This window comes from Trichomonas vaginalis, chromosome III (genome assembly GCF_026262505.1).
Source record: "Trichomonas vaginalis G3 chromosome III, whole genome shotgun sequence".
Classification (NCBI taxonomy): Eukaryota; Parabasalia; order Trichomonadida; family Trichomonadidae; genus Trichomonas; species Trichomonas vaginalis.
In genome coordinates this window covers 20,357,478-20,372,642 of record NC_067205.1, presented here as the reverse complement: position 1 = coordinate 20,372,642, position 15,165 = coordinate 20,357,478, and the positions used below count along the sequence as shown (strand labels likewise).

General features: G+C 34.5%; 3 protein-coding genes and 1 pseudogene across 4 annotated transcripts, besides 1 other annotated feature; 3 read left to right on the top strand and 1 right to left on the bottom strand.

Moving 5' to 3' along the window:
• Positions 1-364: 364 nt before the first annotated feature.
• Positions 365-1,546, top strand: TVAGG3_0734800 (alcohol dehydrogenase YQHD family; the record flags this gene model as incomplete). The annotated part of the gene is made up of 1 exon (XM_001327683.1): positions 365-1,546. One exon carries the CDS (start codon positions 365-367, stop codon positions 1,544-1,546), a length of 1,182 nt encoding a protein of 393 aa, XP_001327718.1.
• A 2,002-nt stretch (positions 1,547-3,548) lies between these two features.
• On the top strand, positions 3,549-3,911 carry TVAGG3_0734790 (uncharacterized protein; the record flags this gene model as incomplete). The annotated part of the gene is made up of 1 exon (XM_051244666.1): positions 3,549-3,911. The coding sequence occupies one exon, from the start codon at positions 3,549-3,551 to the stop codon at positions 3,909-3,911; it is 363 nt and encodes a 120-aa protein (XP_051091253.1).
• Positions 3,912-4,176: 265 nt separating this feature from the next.
• On the bottom strand, positions 4,177-4,500 carry TVAGG3_0734780 (uncharacterized protein; the record flags this gene model as incomplete). Its single annotated transcript, XM_051244665.1, has 1 exon — positions 4,177-4,500. One exon carries the CDS (start codon positions 4,498-4,500, stop codon positions 4,177-4,179), a length of 324 nt encoding a protein of 107 aa, XP_051091252.1.
• Positions 4,501-5,161: 661 nt separating this feature from the next.
• Positions 5,162-15,165: part of a mobile genetic element that runs on past the window's edge.
• TVAGG3_0734770 lies at positions 12,397-13,170 on the top strand (annotated as a pseudogene). Its single transcript has one exon. A coding segment is annotated over exon 1 (774 nt).

Below are 15,165 nucleotides of genomic sequence, written 5' to 3'. Positions count from 1 at the left end.
TATCTTGTATTATTTAATAATTTAAATATCTTTTACTTTAGAATTAAAAATCAAATTTTGAGAAGAGGAATTGTTGATGGAATTTACAATTTATTTGTCACTTTTACAATTAATTGTGATAAAATTGATCATCGTTATAAATTTCATCATTCCCACATGATATTATCTTATATTATCTAAGACATAGAAAAAAATTTCATAGAGAAATTAGTTTGAATATAATTCATTTTATAGCATTGCATTAACCGAAATATTTTAACATTTGAAAAATAATAATAATATTTTTATCACTGCACAATTTTTTTGTGAATGTATTTTGAAAATCTTTTTGAATAGTTCTAGGAAGTCAGTTCATTTTACTTTAATGAAGTGGCTCTGGACTAACACAACACAAGTTGGATTTGGAGAAAATGCTGTTCTTGAACATCTTAATAAGTTTGTACAGCCGAAATCTAAAGTTGTTGTTATTTTTGGAGGTGGTTCCATTGATAAGAATGGTGCCCGTGCTGATGTCACAAAAGCTTTAAGCGAACTTGAAGTCGAAGCTCGTTGGGAAGGTGGTATCCAACCAAACCCTGATTATTCTCGCTGCATGGAGATCATCAAAGTTGTTTGTGAATTCAAGCCAGATTTACTCCTTGCTGTCGGAGGTGGCTCAACAATCGATGCTACAAAGTTCATTTCAGTTGGTGCCAAACTTGATCCTTCTATTGATCCATGGGAGATACTTTCAAAGAACAACTATCCAAAGACAAACATCCCAGTTGGATCCGTCTTGACACTCCCAGCAACAGGTTCAGAATGGAACTGCAACTTCGTCATCTCGAAGAGAGCAACAGGAGAGAAGCTTGGCAGTGCAAGTCAGATTACTTTTCCTAAGTTTTCTCTCATTGATCCGAAGTACACAATGACGCTTCCACCACGCCAGCTTCGTAATGGCCTCTATGATGCTATGACTCATTGTGTTGATCAGTTGATCACTGGTCAAGTTAACCCAATGATGGATAACTTCTGGATGTCCATCATGCGTGAGCTCGTTGATATATCAGATGATCTCATGAAGCCAAATTCATCTCTCGAGTTGCATGGAAGACTCATCACTGCAGCTACATTCGCTCTCAACTTTATCTTCACACTCGGAAAGGAGACATGCTGGGGCATTCACGTAATCGGCCATCAGCTTACGGCTGAATATGGAATCGATCACGGTGCAACATTGGCAATGGTTGCTCCACGCCTTCTCAGGAAGCTCATCTCAACACGCGGTTACCTGATGGCTCGTTCTGCAGAGCGTGTATTTGATATCCACGAGGGCTCTGACGAAGAGAAAGCAAAGAAGTTCATTGATCTTCTTCAGCAGTGGTCAATCAAGTTAGGCCACGTATTGACTGTCCATGAGTGGGAAGGTGCTTCTGAAGTCAAGCCAGGAGATGTCGATAAAGCTACGAAGATGGTCATGGACACAACAGGTGGCAAGCCATTTGGCTGGAACCATGAAATCACAGAGGCTATCACACGTGATGTCCTTAAGGAAATTATCGTTTGAATTCGTTTATCTTTTGACTAAATCAAACTAATTTTCCCCAAAATAACATTTCTCTATATTTAATATTTTATTCATGTGATTTTATTATCATATTAACTGTATTTATATGCAAATTAACATTTGACAATTCATATAAAATGAAACCATGCTTCAAACTAGTGATATCATGTATCTCTCGAGTAATTGATTTTCGATAACTTAACTTTGATGATGGTTTACAAAAATATGATGGCTGATGGTTTCTCTAACTTTACTTTGCTGTATTTTACATGTGTTGTTGTTTGTTTCTGAACGGGTAACAATTATTAGATTAAATTGATTGAATTAAGCAATAATCTTTAGTATTTTACCTTCATTTTGTTGTTTGAAGTTCTTGAGATATTCCTTTTCTTTATCTAATTTTCGTTGTTTTTGAGCACGTAATCGATACTCTTCTTCTTTTTTTTTACTGAGTATTTTAACTTCTTCAATCTTTCCATGTTCAATACACTCTTCACCTGCCTCTACTAGCTTCTTTATTGCAAGCTTTTTTAGCTGAAAATTTCTAATTCTCTGGATTTGGTCTTTTATCACTCGATTTTGATGCTAAATGCATACAGTTATAAATCCAAATGATGTTACCCATCCGTTAGATAATTTTATTGCATGAGAGATATGTCATATTAACCAGAATAAGTTCTCAAAACATGATCGGCACCATAATTTTATTGCTGGTCATCGTTTATCAAATTTAAAAAAAAAAAAAAAAAAAAAAGGTAGTGGGGCTTCCAGGCACTTCGTGCCTTCTAGCCCTGAAGATGTTTAGTATAAATGAAGTTCTTATATACGGGTCTTCCAGGAGCTTTTCACAAATTATATATGTTTTCATGTTTTGTCAAGACTTCTTCGTAAAATCAGACAAAAATAATGTTTAGGGTAGAAGGTTAGATATAACCTCTTTTCTAACCTCTTTTCTACCCTCTTGAATTTTCAAGACTTCTTCGTACATGTTTTGTCACTTTTCTGTCACTTTTCAGGAAAAAACATTTTTATTGTATATAAAATGAATTTTACAAAACCACCGTTACCCTTCTTTGGAAATAAGAGTAGATGTAAAGATATTCTATTGAGAGAACTTAAGAAACTACCGAATGGTCTAACATTTGTAGATTTGTTCGGTGGAAGTTTCTATATATCCCATTTGTGCCATACAATATTCCCAGACTCAAAGATTATATGCAATGACTTCGACAACTATATGGACCGTCTCAAACATATACCAGACACAAACAAAATATTGAAAGAGTTAAAAGAAAAGATACCTATAGGTAAGATGGAACGTATACCATTAGATAACAAAAATATTGTGAGAGAGGTTTTGAAAAAAGCAGAATATATAGACTGGGATAGTATATCTGCTAGACTATTATATAGTGGTGCTATAAGAGTTCATGACATTGAAACACTTATGTCAAAAGTTTTATATCTTAACTATACAAATGTTTTCAAAGAGGACATAGATAAATATATTGAGGGTATAGAGTTTGTGAGATGTCATTGGACAGATTTGTATGAAAAATATAAAGACAAGGAAAATGTTTTCTTTATAGTGGACCCGCCGTTCTATAACACATGGGATTTTCAATACCAAGTAGACTGGACTTTGAGAGACTCTTTAGAAACTTTAGACGTTTTACATAACCATCCATGCTTTTACTTTACATCCGATAAAAGTGGTTTGGAAACCGTTATGAGATGGTTAGAGGACATACATGACTATGAGTTTATATATATGACAAGATAGAATATGAGAGAGGTCCTATAAACTGGAGAAAGTGTCACAATAAAGAAATTTTATTAGTAAGTAAATGTGGTTTGAAATAGGACTACTTGTTTTAGGTTTTTTCCATTGTGTCATTTATTTATTTGACGTGGCAGAAAGATATAGAGAATATGAAGATGAACCAATGCCTGCAAATGTTCAGCATATGTACTCGTAAGAGATATTTTTATCTAATATTAAATGGACGCACAGAACTTAGCGAATGCACAGCAACCTGGACAACCAAACCCAGAGAATATTCCAAATGAAGTTAGAATACAAACTGCAATGGCAAACTATGGTCAAGTGCCAACAGATGTACAAATGCAAACTGCCATGTCAAATGACGCTGCGTTAGGTTTGCCACCATGGTATGCAAATATGAGATGGAAAGAGTTTTATACAAACCCTGAAGTGGGATATAAACAACTTTATGCAGATGACGCAAACACAGGAGTTGACCCAGAATATGTTTTCTACCAGAGGAGAAACAGAATGTATGAGCTCCAGTTAAAGAATGCTATGGAACTCAACAGGAAACGTAAGAGACTAGGCGGACATTAGATTTTTACATATAGTAAAATGGGTTTCTTCAGTAAGATAGGAAACTTCTTTCGAAATGTTGGAAGAGGTATATGGAATGGAATAAAATCTGTCGGAAAAGGAATTTGGAACGGTGTCAAAAATATTGGTAAAAGAGTAGGTCAGTTTGTTGGTATTATACCTAAAGACCCTGAACCAGAAGAGCAAGCTCCTGTTATACAACAGCCTGAACCTGCACCACAGTCTAGTTGGCAACCAAATCCAACACCTCAACCGTATTAAAAAATTATATTTTTACCGTTCGATAGTAGTTGTATATGAAACTAAGTTCTAAGTAAAACGCATGGTATAATGGAATTATTCTTTTTCTTCCATCTGTAGTAAACCATACTTGAAAGTCTGAAATACTTCCACTTGGTGGTTCGTATAACTTTGTAGGTTTTTCGTAAAAGTCATTTGCCAAGCATAAGAAAGAGTTTTGGGCGCCAGAAAATGAAGCATGAACAATAATAGCAGCTGGGTCGAAAACATCTTTAAATAAATATGGTTCATCTCTTGCATATCGACTGTAAATATTTGCTAAAGGAAGTTCGACTTTCTGATTTAACATTCTTTGCAAATAATACCATGACATTGCAGTGAATTCTGTATATATTTGTTCGTCTTTCTTTGGATTGTCTTCGTAGATTTGAAATGACACTTGTGAATTTTGTTTGTCATATACAATTCTCACATAAAGTGTGCTCTCGGTATTTGCATATTCATCAGCATATTTTGCATAACATGAATTTATTTATCTTCTATATTTTTTAACGCAGTCTGTAGAGAAGATGAAAGGTCAACTTGTATTAGCTCAATTTCTTCCCACATTTTTCGTTTCCCTTCAGATATATAATCTATATGAAACCTTACAATAAATGGAAAACTTTTATCTTCTACAGACACAAACTTCATTCTACGAAAGCCAATAGCTTTTGTGACAGATGGTCTCTTAACCATCTTAATGGGTAGTCAAAACGATAGCCTTCATGCTTTACGGTCTCTGTCTCAAACTTTTGACCGACATTAGTAAAAAGTTCATCTAATGGTTTAGTTGTAGCAACTCTTGAATTTTCTTTTTCTATTGAAAGCATATTTTATCTAGAATAAAAATGTCGAAAGAAACAGCGTCTATGAGAGAAATACAACACAACCGACAACTCATTGTGCAAGCTCTAAATAAGAACACAACAAACTTTTCAAACTATTCTAAGATATCTGAGTCATTGAAAGAAGGAAACTTAAAACTGACGATAAACCCATTGACAGACGAGTTTCTGTTTCAAGACAGTAAGAACCATACTGTTTGTATAAATCCAACAAAAGGAACTTTAAACGAGAAACCTATAAAAGAACTTCTTTTGAAAGCAGATGTTGACAACAAAGCTGACAAAGAGTATGTCATTGAAAAAGTTCAAGAAGAACATGACAGAGCAGATGCAACATATGCAACGAAAGAACATACTCATCCTGAACTAGCAGACAAAACATATGTTGACAATAAAATGTCAAGTGAAGTGACAAGAGCTGAAAACGAATATTCTAAAAAGACTCATACACATACCATTGCAAATATTACAAACTTACAAGAAACCTTAAACAAGAAAAGTGACGTTGGACATACACACGATTTCTTCGCAACTGTTGGTATAGAAAATATTGCAGGAACGGTTGAAGAACCTGATGGAACTGGTGGGGATGTATTAAATTGGAAACCTCCTAACTTTCCACAAGGTTTAACATCGGATGAAGACATAACGACGATGAAATACACTAGATGTAGAAATGTCTATGTCATGGAGGATGAAAACAATGTTAAATTCACTGCTCAAGATTTATATGATAAGAAAGCTGACAAAACATATGTTAACGATGAGTTAGATAAAAAAGCTGACAAAACATATGTTAACGATGAGTTAGATAAAAAAGCTGACAAAAACAGAAACGTTAAAGACAGAAATACTTCAAACACTATATCCTATAGGTTCTATTTACACGTCAATGAACTCTACAGACCAGAAGTAGTACTTGGTCTCGGAACTTGGACTCAAATAGTCGACAGGTTTTTGTATTGTGCAAACTCTTCAAAGGAAACAGGTGGAAGTAAAACAATTTCAGGTGAAAACTTACCTGCGCACAGTCACTACATAGATTTAAGTACATCTCAAGCAGGTTGGCATAAGCATAGATTTTGGGATTGGTCAGCAATGAAAAAAGGTAAAGGATATGATGTTAAAGACAACGTTCAGTTTGCTATAAATTGTTTCTGGGGTAGCACACAGGGAGAAGGAAACCATACACATCGCGTTTCAGGGTATACGCAAACAACGGGACAAAGTAAAGAATACATGCCACCTTACATGACAGTTTACGCATGGTATAGAAATGCTTAGTCGTCATTTTCAACTTCTTTAGCATATTCGTCAGGAGTTGTCTTATATTTGTTAGGAACTGTCTTTGAAAGTATACCACTTGAACCTTAACAAGTTTGAAACGAGGTCTGACAATAGTAGTTTTTATCTTCTGCTTGCAGTGTGTACATTTTGCCATGTTTGCCTAAAACTTCATATATTCTCTTGTATACTTTCTTCTATTTTTACGAACACGAATGTGAGTACCTGTCGAGTTCCCATTGTTGTCATAGTCAATAGTATTTTCATATGGGTCGCGTTTAGGTATTTCTATTTTTACTTTGTCACCTTTCTTAAGTTTGAAGCCCGGCATTCTTTCTTGTTTGTCTCTTTTGACTAAATTATTAAATATATAGTCTTTCTCTAAGTCAGGGTTGTTTTTCATTTCTTCGGGGGAGTGGTTTCCCAAACCTTTTTGTTTACTGTTATTGTAAATATTTAAAACTTGTCTCATCTTTGCCTGGGAGAAGTGTCTATATTCGTCATATACATGCTTTCACCACCTTGTGGTTGGTTTAAGTCTCTTAACATTTTATACAACCGTCAATGACACAAGAGCAGAATGGTTTTGGTCGACAATGAAATATTGGTTTACATTTTTTGAACGCAGATAGTTTTTTACATCATCTGATTTGAAAGAAACTTTCACAGTCAGATGTCAGTTTTGTTGATGGTATTGTGTCAACGAATATTGTCAAAGCAGTTTTCACATCTAAAATATTTTGGACCATAATGGTATGGCTTCACAGTATCTTGTGTTTTGACCGACAAATATTAGCCAGTATGGAGGTCCATCTTCTCTATACCTCGGAATGTTTTCCAAGATATCCATAAACCAAGCATTTGGTGTTGAACTAAAGATTTTTATCATGAGTGCTTTCTTTGTCGCTTTAGAAAACATAGGGGTCCTTGTTTGGATTCGTCATTTTTTAACCCATAAGAAATGGTTTATTTGGCGCATTAGCAGGAGTTTGCATCCAGATTTTTGCCCGCAGTGGGAACAATAGCCAGAGGTGTATTTGGAGTTGGAAGGAAGATTTTGAGTACATTAGGTATACTTAAAGAGAAAGCACAACCTATTATACAAACTGTACAGAAAGGTTGGGATGTAGCACGAGATGCAGCAAATCTTATTCCAAATCCTGAAACAAGAGGAAAGTTCAAGGATGGATGGACAATGTAGGAAGACAAGCAGGAAACTATTTATAACAAAGCAAATGACTACTATAACCAAGCAGGAACACTATATGGACCAAGGTGAAAGATTCTTTAACAGAGGATATAACCATGCACAACAGTGGGTAAACAATAACCAACCTCAACCGCCTAAACGTGGGGAATGTAAAAGTTTTTTACTGAGATGAATAATGAACAATCAGCATTGAGACAAATGGGTTCAAGATGGATTTGTCGGCTTCCAGCAGTTACACCACACACGTGTTTGTCAAGTTCTTCCTATACCTCAGGAAGTTTTAGACCGACTTAAAAAACAACAACAACCAGTTTGAAAACAAACCAAACTAAAATTTTTTACTGAGATGAAATGACCGAAGAAGTTGAAACCGTAGATTTGACACCAAAACAAAAAAGTTCAGAACCATTGTCAAAACCTGTCAAAGACTTACAGATGAAGAGAAAAATTCAATAATAGAAAGTGCCAGGTCTGGAAATACAAACCCTAACTATAAAGTCACTTTTCATAGAAATGGAACGGCTAGTATCTCAAAAAAGAAACAGACTCTCACAAATAAAATATTGAAGTCTGAAGGAGCTTTCGAGACAACAGATGGAAAAGTTTACTTCACTGACCAACAGTTCATTATAGAACATCTCATTGACTTAGAGTCGAAATATTCTAAACTTTACAACAAACACAAAAAGTTGAAAGGAAACAAAAACAAATGGCATATGATATTTATGAAGATGTTGACAACACAACTGTTCCTGCAAGTGAAGTAAAGTCAGAGGAACCGAAAAGTGAAACGAAAAACCGATAGAAGAAGAGAAACCAAAAACGGAAGATAAACCAAAAACCAAAGTTTAGTTTCCAAACTAAACCAAGTCAACCTCATTAGCTGGTATGGGTTGGCGTCAAAGACTTATGGCAGCAGGCGGTTATGTTAAGTAAAGAAAAAAACATTTTTTTATTTTTATAAAAATGCCCCCATATAGAATGGATAGAAAGTCTGCTAGAATAAAAAGCAGAGTTGCAAAAGATATGGTTGGAGAGTTTCGAAGAATTTTAATATAGGAAGGGAAGACCCATAAAAGTCTATGACAAACTGGCTGGTCTGACCTACGAAATGGATTTGGAAACAGCACGTGCAAATTATCCAAACAGACTAGAGAGGTTAGAAGAAGAACGTCTATGAACATGCCTTTCGATGTTAGTGAACCTCAAGTTGAAGGACACGACGGCTTTGCCAGATTTACTGGAAACATGACGAACAATTGCATCCTTTGAGAAGGAAAAAAGGTAGTGCAGAGGATGGTCATGCTCCCATGGAAAGAACAAGATATGCATATGAGAAGTACGTGAAGTTAGAAGTCAAATTACATCTGGTCGAACTTTACAGTAAACTTTGACGAAGGAAAGAACAAAGAGGCTCATGGAGTACTTGCTGCAATTCAAGATGGAAATAAGAAAGGATACAATCTCAGATTGACCATAACAGATTTGGATGGTCACATTTACTATGCAAATGGCAATGAAACAAACAGCTGCAAAACTTCTTGACGCTTTCAAGACTACAAAGAGAGAACAAATGGTTGACTCCGACTCAGACATTTTGAATGCAATTGAAGGAATTGCAAGTGTCAAGTTCGAATGGTACCAACCTAACCCTCAAGCAGTCAGACAACATGTTGTTAGATGAGAAAATGAAGTAAAAAACGTTTTTAAAACAATATATTTTTACATATATTAAATGCTTCAGGTTGAAAAAAACAAAGTCAGCAGATACAAAACGTTAGACTATATCTTTAAATATGCTTGGTAGGACAATATCAGATGAAGAAATTTTCATCCCGAACATACAGGTTTGACTATCCAATTCGTTGGCTTCAAAGTCCTTCAGATGCAAAGGCAATAGGATTTAGAGAGTTTTGTTTCAAATAGAACTAACGCATTTATGTTCGTAGTATATTTTCATGGCAGTATATAAAGGTTGGTGGTCTATAGACAAATTTGACGAAGATGAGAATCTTCAGTTCGTTCAGACGAAAGTCTTGAGAAACTCTAAATGACTTTCAAACTCAAATGAACAATATTATTGGGAATTTCAAGAAAATACGACTCTTTACTAAATGGAACATACTATGTGAACTAGAATTATGACAAGAAACTCCACCGTTTCATTTTCAAGGATTGAAATTAACCCTCCAAGAGGTACAGAGTTTTTATTTTGGGAGTAGACAAACGTTCTTGGGCACATTCTTTCGGTTACTAAACCAGACGAACCATTGCACCTGACGGTCCGTTTAAATTTATACGTCACAGCAATTTGACAGTTTATAGAAACGTGTTCGACCCTCAAAATGTTATGTGTCATGCAAGTTTCAGTTCAAGCAACACAGTTTCTTTGTATCGGTAAGGACTTTTATGACTTTGCTTCTAATTTCTACGAACACCTAGTAACAGTTTCTGACTTTCAATTTGGTTCAAACAAACGGTGTGCAGCATATATACATTGTACTATGACTTTTATCTCGAATTGTCTTTCATATACAATAGCGGAAAGTGCTGAAAAGTATTGAAAAATATATTTTAGGGTAGATGGATTATCTAACCTCTTTTCTAACCTCTTTCTACCCTCTTGAATTTTCATGAATTTCATCGTAAATGTTTTGTCGAAACTTCTTCGTAATGAGCGTAATGACCAAAAATAATGTTAGGGTAGATGGGTATATCTTAACCTCATTTCTAACCTCTTTTCTACCCTCTTTGAATTTTCATGAATTTCATCGTAAATGTTTTGTCGAAACTTCTTCGTTAATGAGCGTAAATGACCCAAAATATATTTTAGGGTAGATGGGTATTCTAACCTTTTTCTAACTCTTTTTCTACCTCTGAATTTGATTTTCAATGATTTTCATGATTTCATCGTAAATGTTTTGTCGAAACTTCTATCGTATATGCTTTGTCGAAACTTCTTCTCGTAAATGTTTGTCAAAATTTCTTCGTAAATGTTTGTCAAGACTTCTTCATCGGAATGAGCGTAAATGACCAAAATAATGTTAGGGTAGATGGGTATATCTAACCTTTTTCTACTCTTTTCTACCTCTTGAATTTTCATGAATTTTCATGATTTCATCGTAAATGTTTTGTCATGAATTTCATCGTAATGTTTTTGTCATGTTTTCATCGTAAATGTTTGTCAAGACTTCTTCGTACATGTTTCTACTCCTCATGAATTTTCCCGAAATAAAATAAAGTTAGTTTTTTTAAAAAAATATTTTTATTTTTATTGTAAGAACATGTTAGCAACAACAGCACCAAACTCGTTAGTCATGAACCCAACTCAATGTTAGTGAAGATGAAAAGCTTCATTCTTTCTTCATATACTTCGAAACAGAAATCCAGAGAATAAAGCAAGAACTTCTCCAAGGAGATTTAGATTGCACTGCAAAAGATGAAAAGATGAAGAATATCTTTATGAAATGCAGGATATTATTGACCATTTACCAAATTGCCTGAAATCAACAACAAAAGCTTACTATTCCAGAATTCGATGAAATAGAAGTCAACAACTGACTCAGTAGAAATAAGAAGTTCATACGAGGTTAACTATGAGTTTCTTGATTTCATTGCAACACAAAGTCATGGACAAAGATTGCGATATGGTATATAAGAACATCTCTGACATTAACAATCTGGGGAGTTTAAGACCTAGACAACTGTGTTCGTTAGTTGCTGAATGTGTATGGCAGATAAGAGATAAAGATAGAAGAGGTAAGATATGGAATGAACAGATAAACCCCGCAACTTTTGAGTTAAAGAGAGCAATTGACGCTTAGTCATACTAGCAGGTAGGTTTCAGAAATACGCAAAAATGAACCACAATGTTCTAAATGTAAAAGCAGCAATGAGGAAATATAACTACTCCGTCAAAGAGATAGAACGTATGCGAAACGACTATGCTGACTTAAAGAGGGAGGCAGAGAAACCAGCAGAGATAAATTGGACATGTTAGAATTTCTGAACAAAACTATCCAACAGCTGACGATTTCCTTCTTCAGAGTCAAGAAGAAATATAAAGAAACCTTCGGCATTGTTAAAACATTCGATGTATGACAGAAGAAATAGAAGCTACGAAATTGTTTAGAATTTCACGAATTCACAATGTTTACCATGTAAAACGCTTATAAAATAACTGGGGTAGAAATGAGGGTAGATATCAGGTTAGATCTACCCATCTACCCTAAACATTATTTTTTGGTCATTTACGCTCATTACGAAGAAGAAGTTTTGACAAAACATATACGAAGAAGTCTTGACAAAACATGTACGAAGAAGTCTTGACAAAACATATACGATGAAATCATGACAAAACATTTACGAAGAAGTTTTGACAAAACATTTACGAAGAAGTCTTGACAAAACATATACGATGAAATCATGACAAAACATATACGATGAAATCATGACAAAACATTTACGATGAAATCATGACAAAACATATACGATGAAATCATGAAAATTCATGAGGGTAGAAATGAGGTTAGATATCGGGTTAGATCTACCCATCTACCCTAAACATTATTTTTTGGTCATTTACGCTCATTACGAAGAAGAAGTCTTGACAAAACATATACGATGAAATCATGACAAAACATATACGATGAAATCATGAAAATTCAAGAGGTGACAAAACATTTACGAAGAAGTCTTGACAAAACATATACGATGAAATCATGAAAATTCAAGAGGTGACAAAACATTTACGAAGAAGTCTTGACAAAACATATACGATGAAATTCGTGAATTTCCTTAAGATAGAAAAAATAAAGTTAGTTTTATTTTTATTTATTTTTTTATTTTGTATGTAAAGACAGATATGTCAACAACAGAGAACACAACAACAGTTATAGTCCATGAAGCTATAAATGAAGAATACGAGTACATACAGTTTAACAAACAACTCCGTCTCATTCGTTCGGTCAAAGACGATATGTACCAAATGCAAAGTATTTTGACAGCATGTTTTGCACCAGATACTAAGAAACCACAAGACTGGTTTGAATTAGATAGCACTCATGAACTCCTCAGTGAGTTTGAACATGTAGAACTTAAAAAGATGTACCAAGACAGACAAAACTTACCATCACATCTAAAAGGTATATATGTTCATAAGTTCCTAGTTAGTTCAATAGCAATGTGGGCTTCACCTCGTTATGCAATCTACATACTTATGCTACTTGACGAACTTTGTACAAAGCAGAGAGAAGATATGATGAAAGAAGACAAAAGCATTCAGAAAAGAATACCACGTTCGGTACCAAAAGGTAAGGAAAAGAACTATAAGTATATGATTTATACTGAAGAGATGGAAAATGAAGAAGATAAAGATATGGTTATGTTGCATTTAGTCAGAAGAAACAACAAAAGCTTTTACGACCTTGCTAAGATTTACAAATCTGACAGAAATTGGTTCTATCGCGAAAACTTACCGATTTCAATGACACGAATGAAGATGTGAAAATAGTTCAAGATACGTTACCTTCAAACACACTATGATAAAAGGTGTACAATACTTACATTCAAAGAAGACTTACCGCTACTGAAGGAAAAAATAACAGAGTATTTTGACACCTTCAAACAAGTAGGGTAGATGAACATTTATTTTTACGCTTGACTTCAGATGGCTCAGGTAGCTCTATAAAGTAAATTGCCTTGTCAAATCTTCTGGCATTCCGAGTCCTTCCATCCGACAAGAAAAGTTCTTCCTTCGACAGAAAAAGTTTTTCCACGACAAGAAAAAATTTTCATCCGACAAGAAAAATTTTCCAGTTTGTCCGTCCGTAAACCATTCAAATTTTCGAAATTAGAACTTTTTGTCGAACTTCAGAAAAAAATTTTCCATCCGACAGAAAAATATTTTCCTTCCGACAGGAAAAGTTTTTCCCGACAACTGGAAAGTCTTCCTTCCGACAGGACACAAACGGATGATGACGTTCCTCTTCTGAATGCCTTCCAAAGCCAGAAAGAACCGACAGCCCCAGCACCACACAGACTTACTAAGACTAAACACTGTAGATTTTTTACGCTTGACTTTTACAATTTGAACTTTGTTTGCGTAGATATGAATTCTGAAGAAGTATGAGGGTCTTGTATGACTTTGTACTTCCTCCATAGTTCATGTCTGTCAAATTACCTGCCATGGACTCTTTCATAAGTTCATGAAATCGTTTCGGACAATCGGGGAAAAGTATAATGTCAGTAAGTATTCTTTTAACATCTTACTTAACTATTTTGCTTGTCTGTACACAAATGACAACTGAGATGTTAAAGTGTCTGAGCTTCTTAAGAATTCGACAATATCTTGTTCTCTATTTCTTTAACAAAGGATGAGAGGCGAAATCATCTAAGATAAGAAGACACCTATGAGGGTATGTCTTCCAATCGTAAGATTGCAATTTCTTCGAAATGTATTCTATCTCTTTCTGTTTGTTTCTGAAGTGTTTCTTCTCTAATATTCTCTGCATTTCCTCATTTGGGTCTTTAAACTTAGAAATTTATATACTCATTTATAGCATTGTATTCAAAACTCTTCTTTGGTACTTCTTTATCCAATCTAACAACTCAGTATCTTTATACATACTATACTTAGACTTCTTTATAATATCTTTGAACGAATTGACGGTTTGGTCAAATTGACCAGAAGTACTACAATAAACAACTAACTCATAGAATGGGTTCTCTCATCTAGTTCTTGTTGTTGTGCAGCCATTTTAAGATAAGTGAAAGTCTTACCCGACCCAGGTGGTGCAATTAGACCTGTTATACCATTCTGAGCAAATAAGACTTGTCATGTATGTTTATCTGAGCATTTTCTAACTTCCTCTTGTTCTTGTTTAAAAATTCTCAAATTTCTTGTCAATGTCAGCAAACTTTTTTTCTAACATATTTTTAGAAAAATTAAAATTTTTATCTTTAGAAAATTGTCTAGCGATTTCGCTATCTATATTCGAGACAAGCTTTTTGACAGCAAAACATCTGTCGACCATAAAATCTTACATAGTGTAAAAAGAAAGGTGAATTTGTTCTAAAGTTCTGTTTCTGGGAATATGACAAGAACCATAAAACATTAGGCAGAGAAGTCTTTAAGTTTGTCAATGACAGACTTGTTGACAGAGATGACGCCTCTTGGAAAGATGAAGTCCAACAAAGTTCTTAGAATGCAAAAACACATGCGCTGTTCTTGAAGATGAAATAGGAAACAGAATAGATGAGCTATTAAGAGGACAAAGAACTTTTACAGAAATATGGTTCGGAGAAATTTGACATAACTACCAAAGAAGAGAAGAGAGAAAAGAAAGAGAAGAAAGTAGAAGAGAAGAAAGAACCTGAACCAGTTCCAGAGAAAAAGAATTTGACATGTAAAAAATAAATTTTATTTTTAGAACATTTCTGGGTCAATGTCAATGTTTCTTCTCCTCTTAGGAGTAAACACTGGCTTAGACTCTAAAATCTTTTTACCAATTTACCTTGAACTTCTACAACTTTAGACTCATAATATTCATAGTCGTCTGCTTTCTTGGTTCATATAGGTATAACAAGTTTGTATGCTTTGCCTTCTTTAAGGTTTGAAAACCTTCTGTCAAAA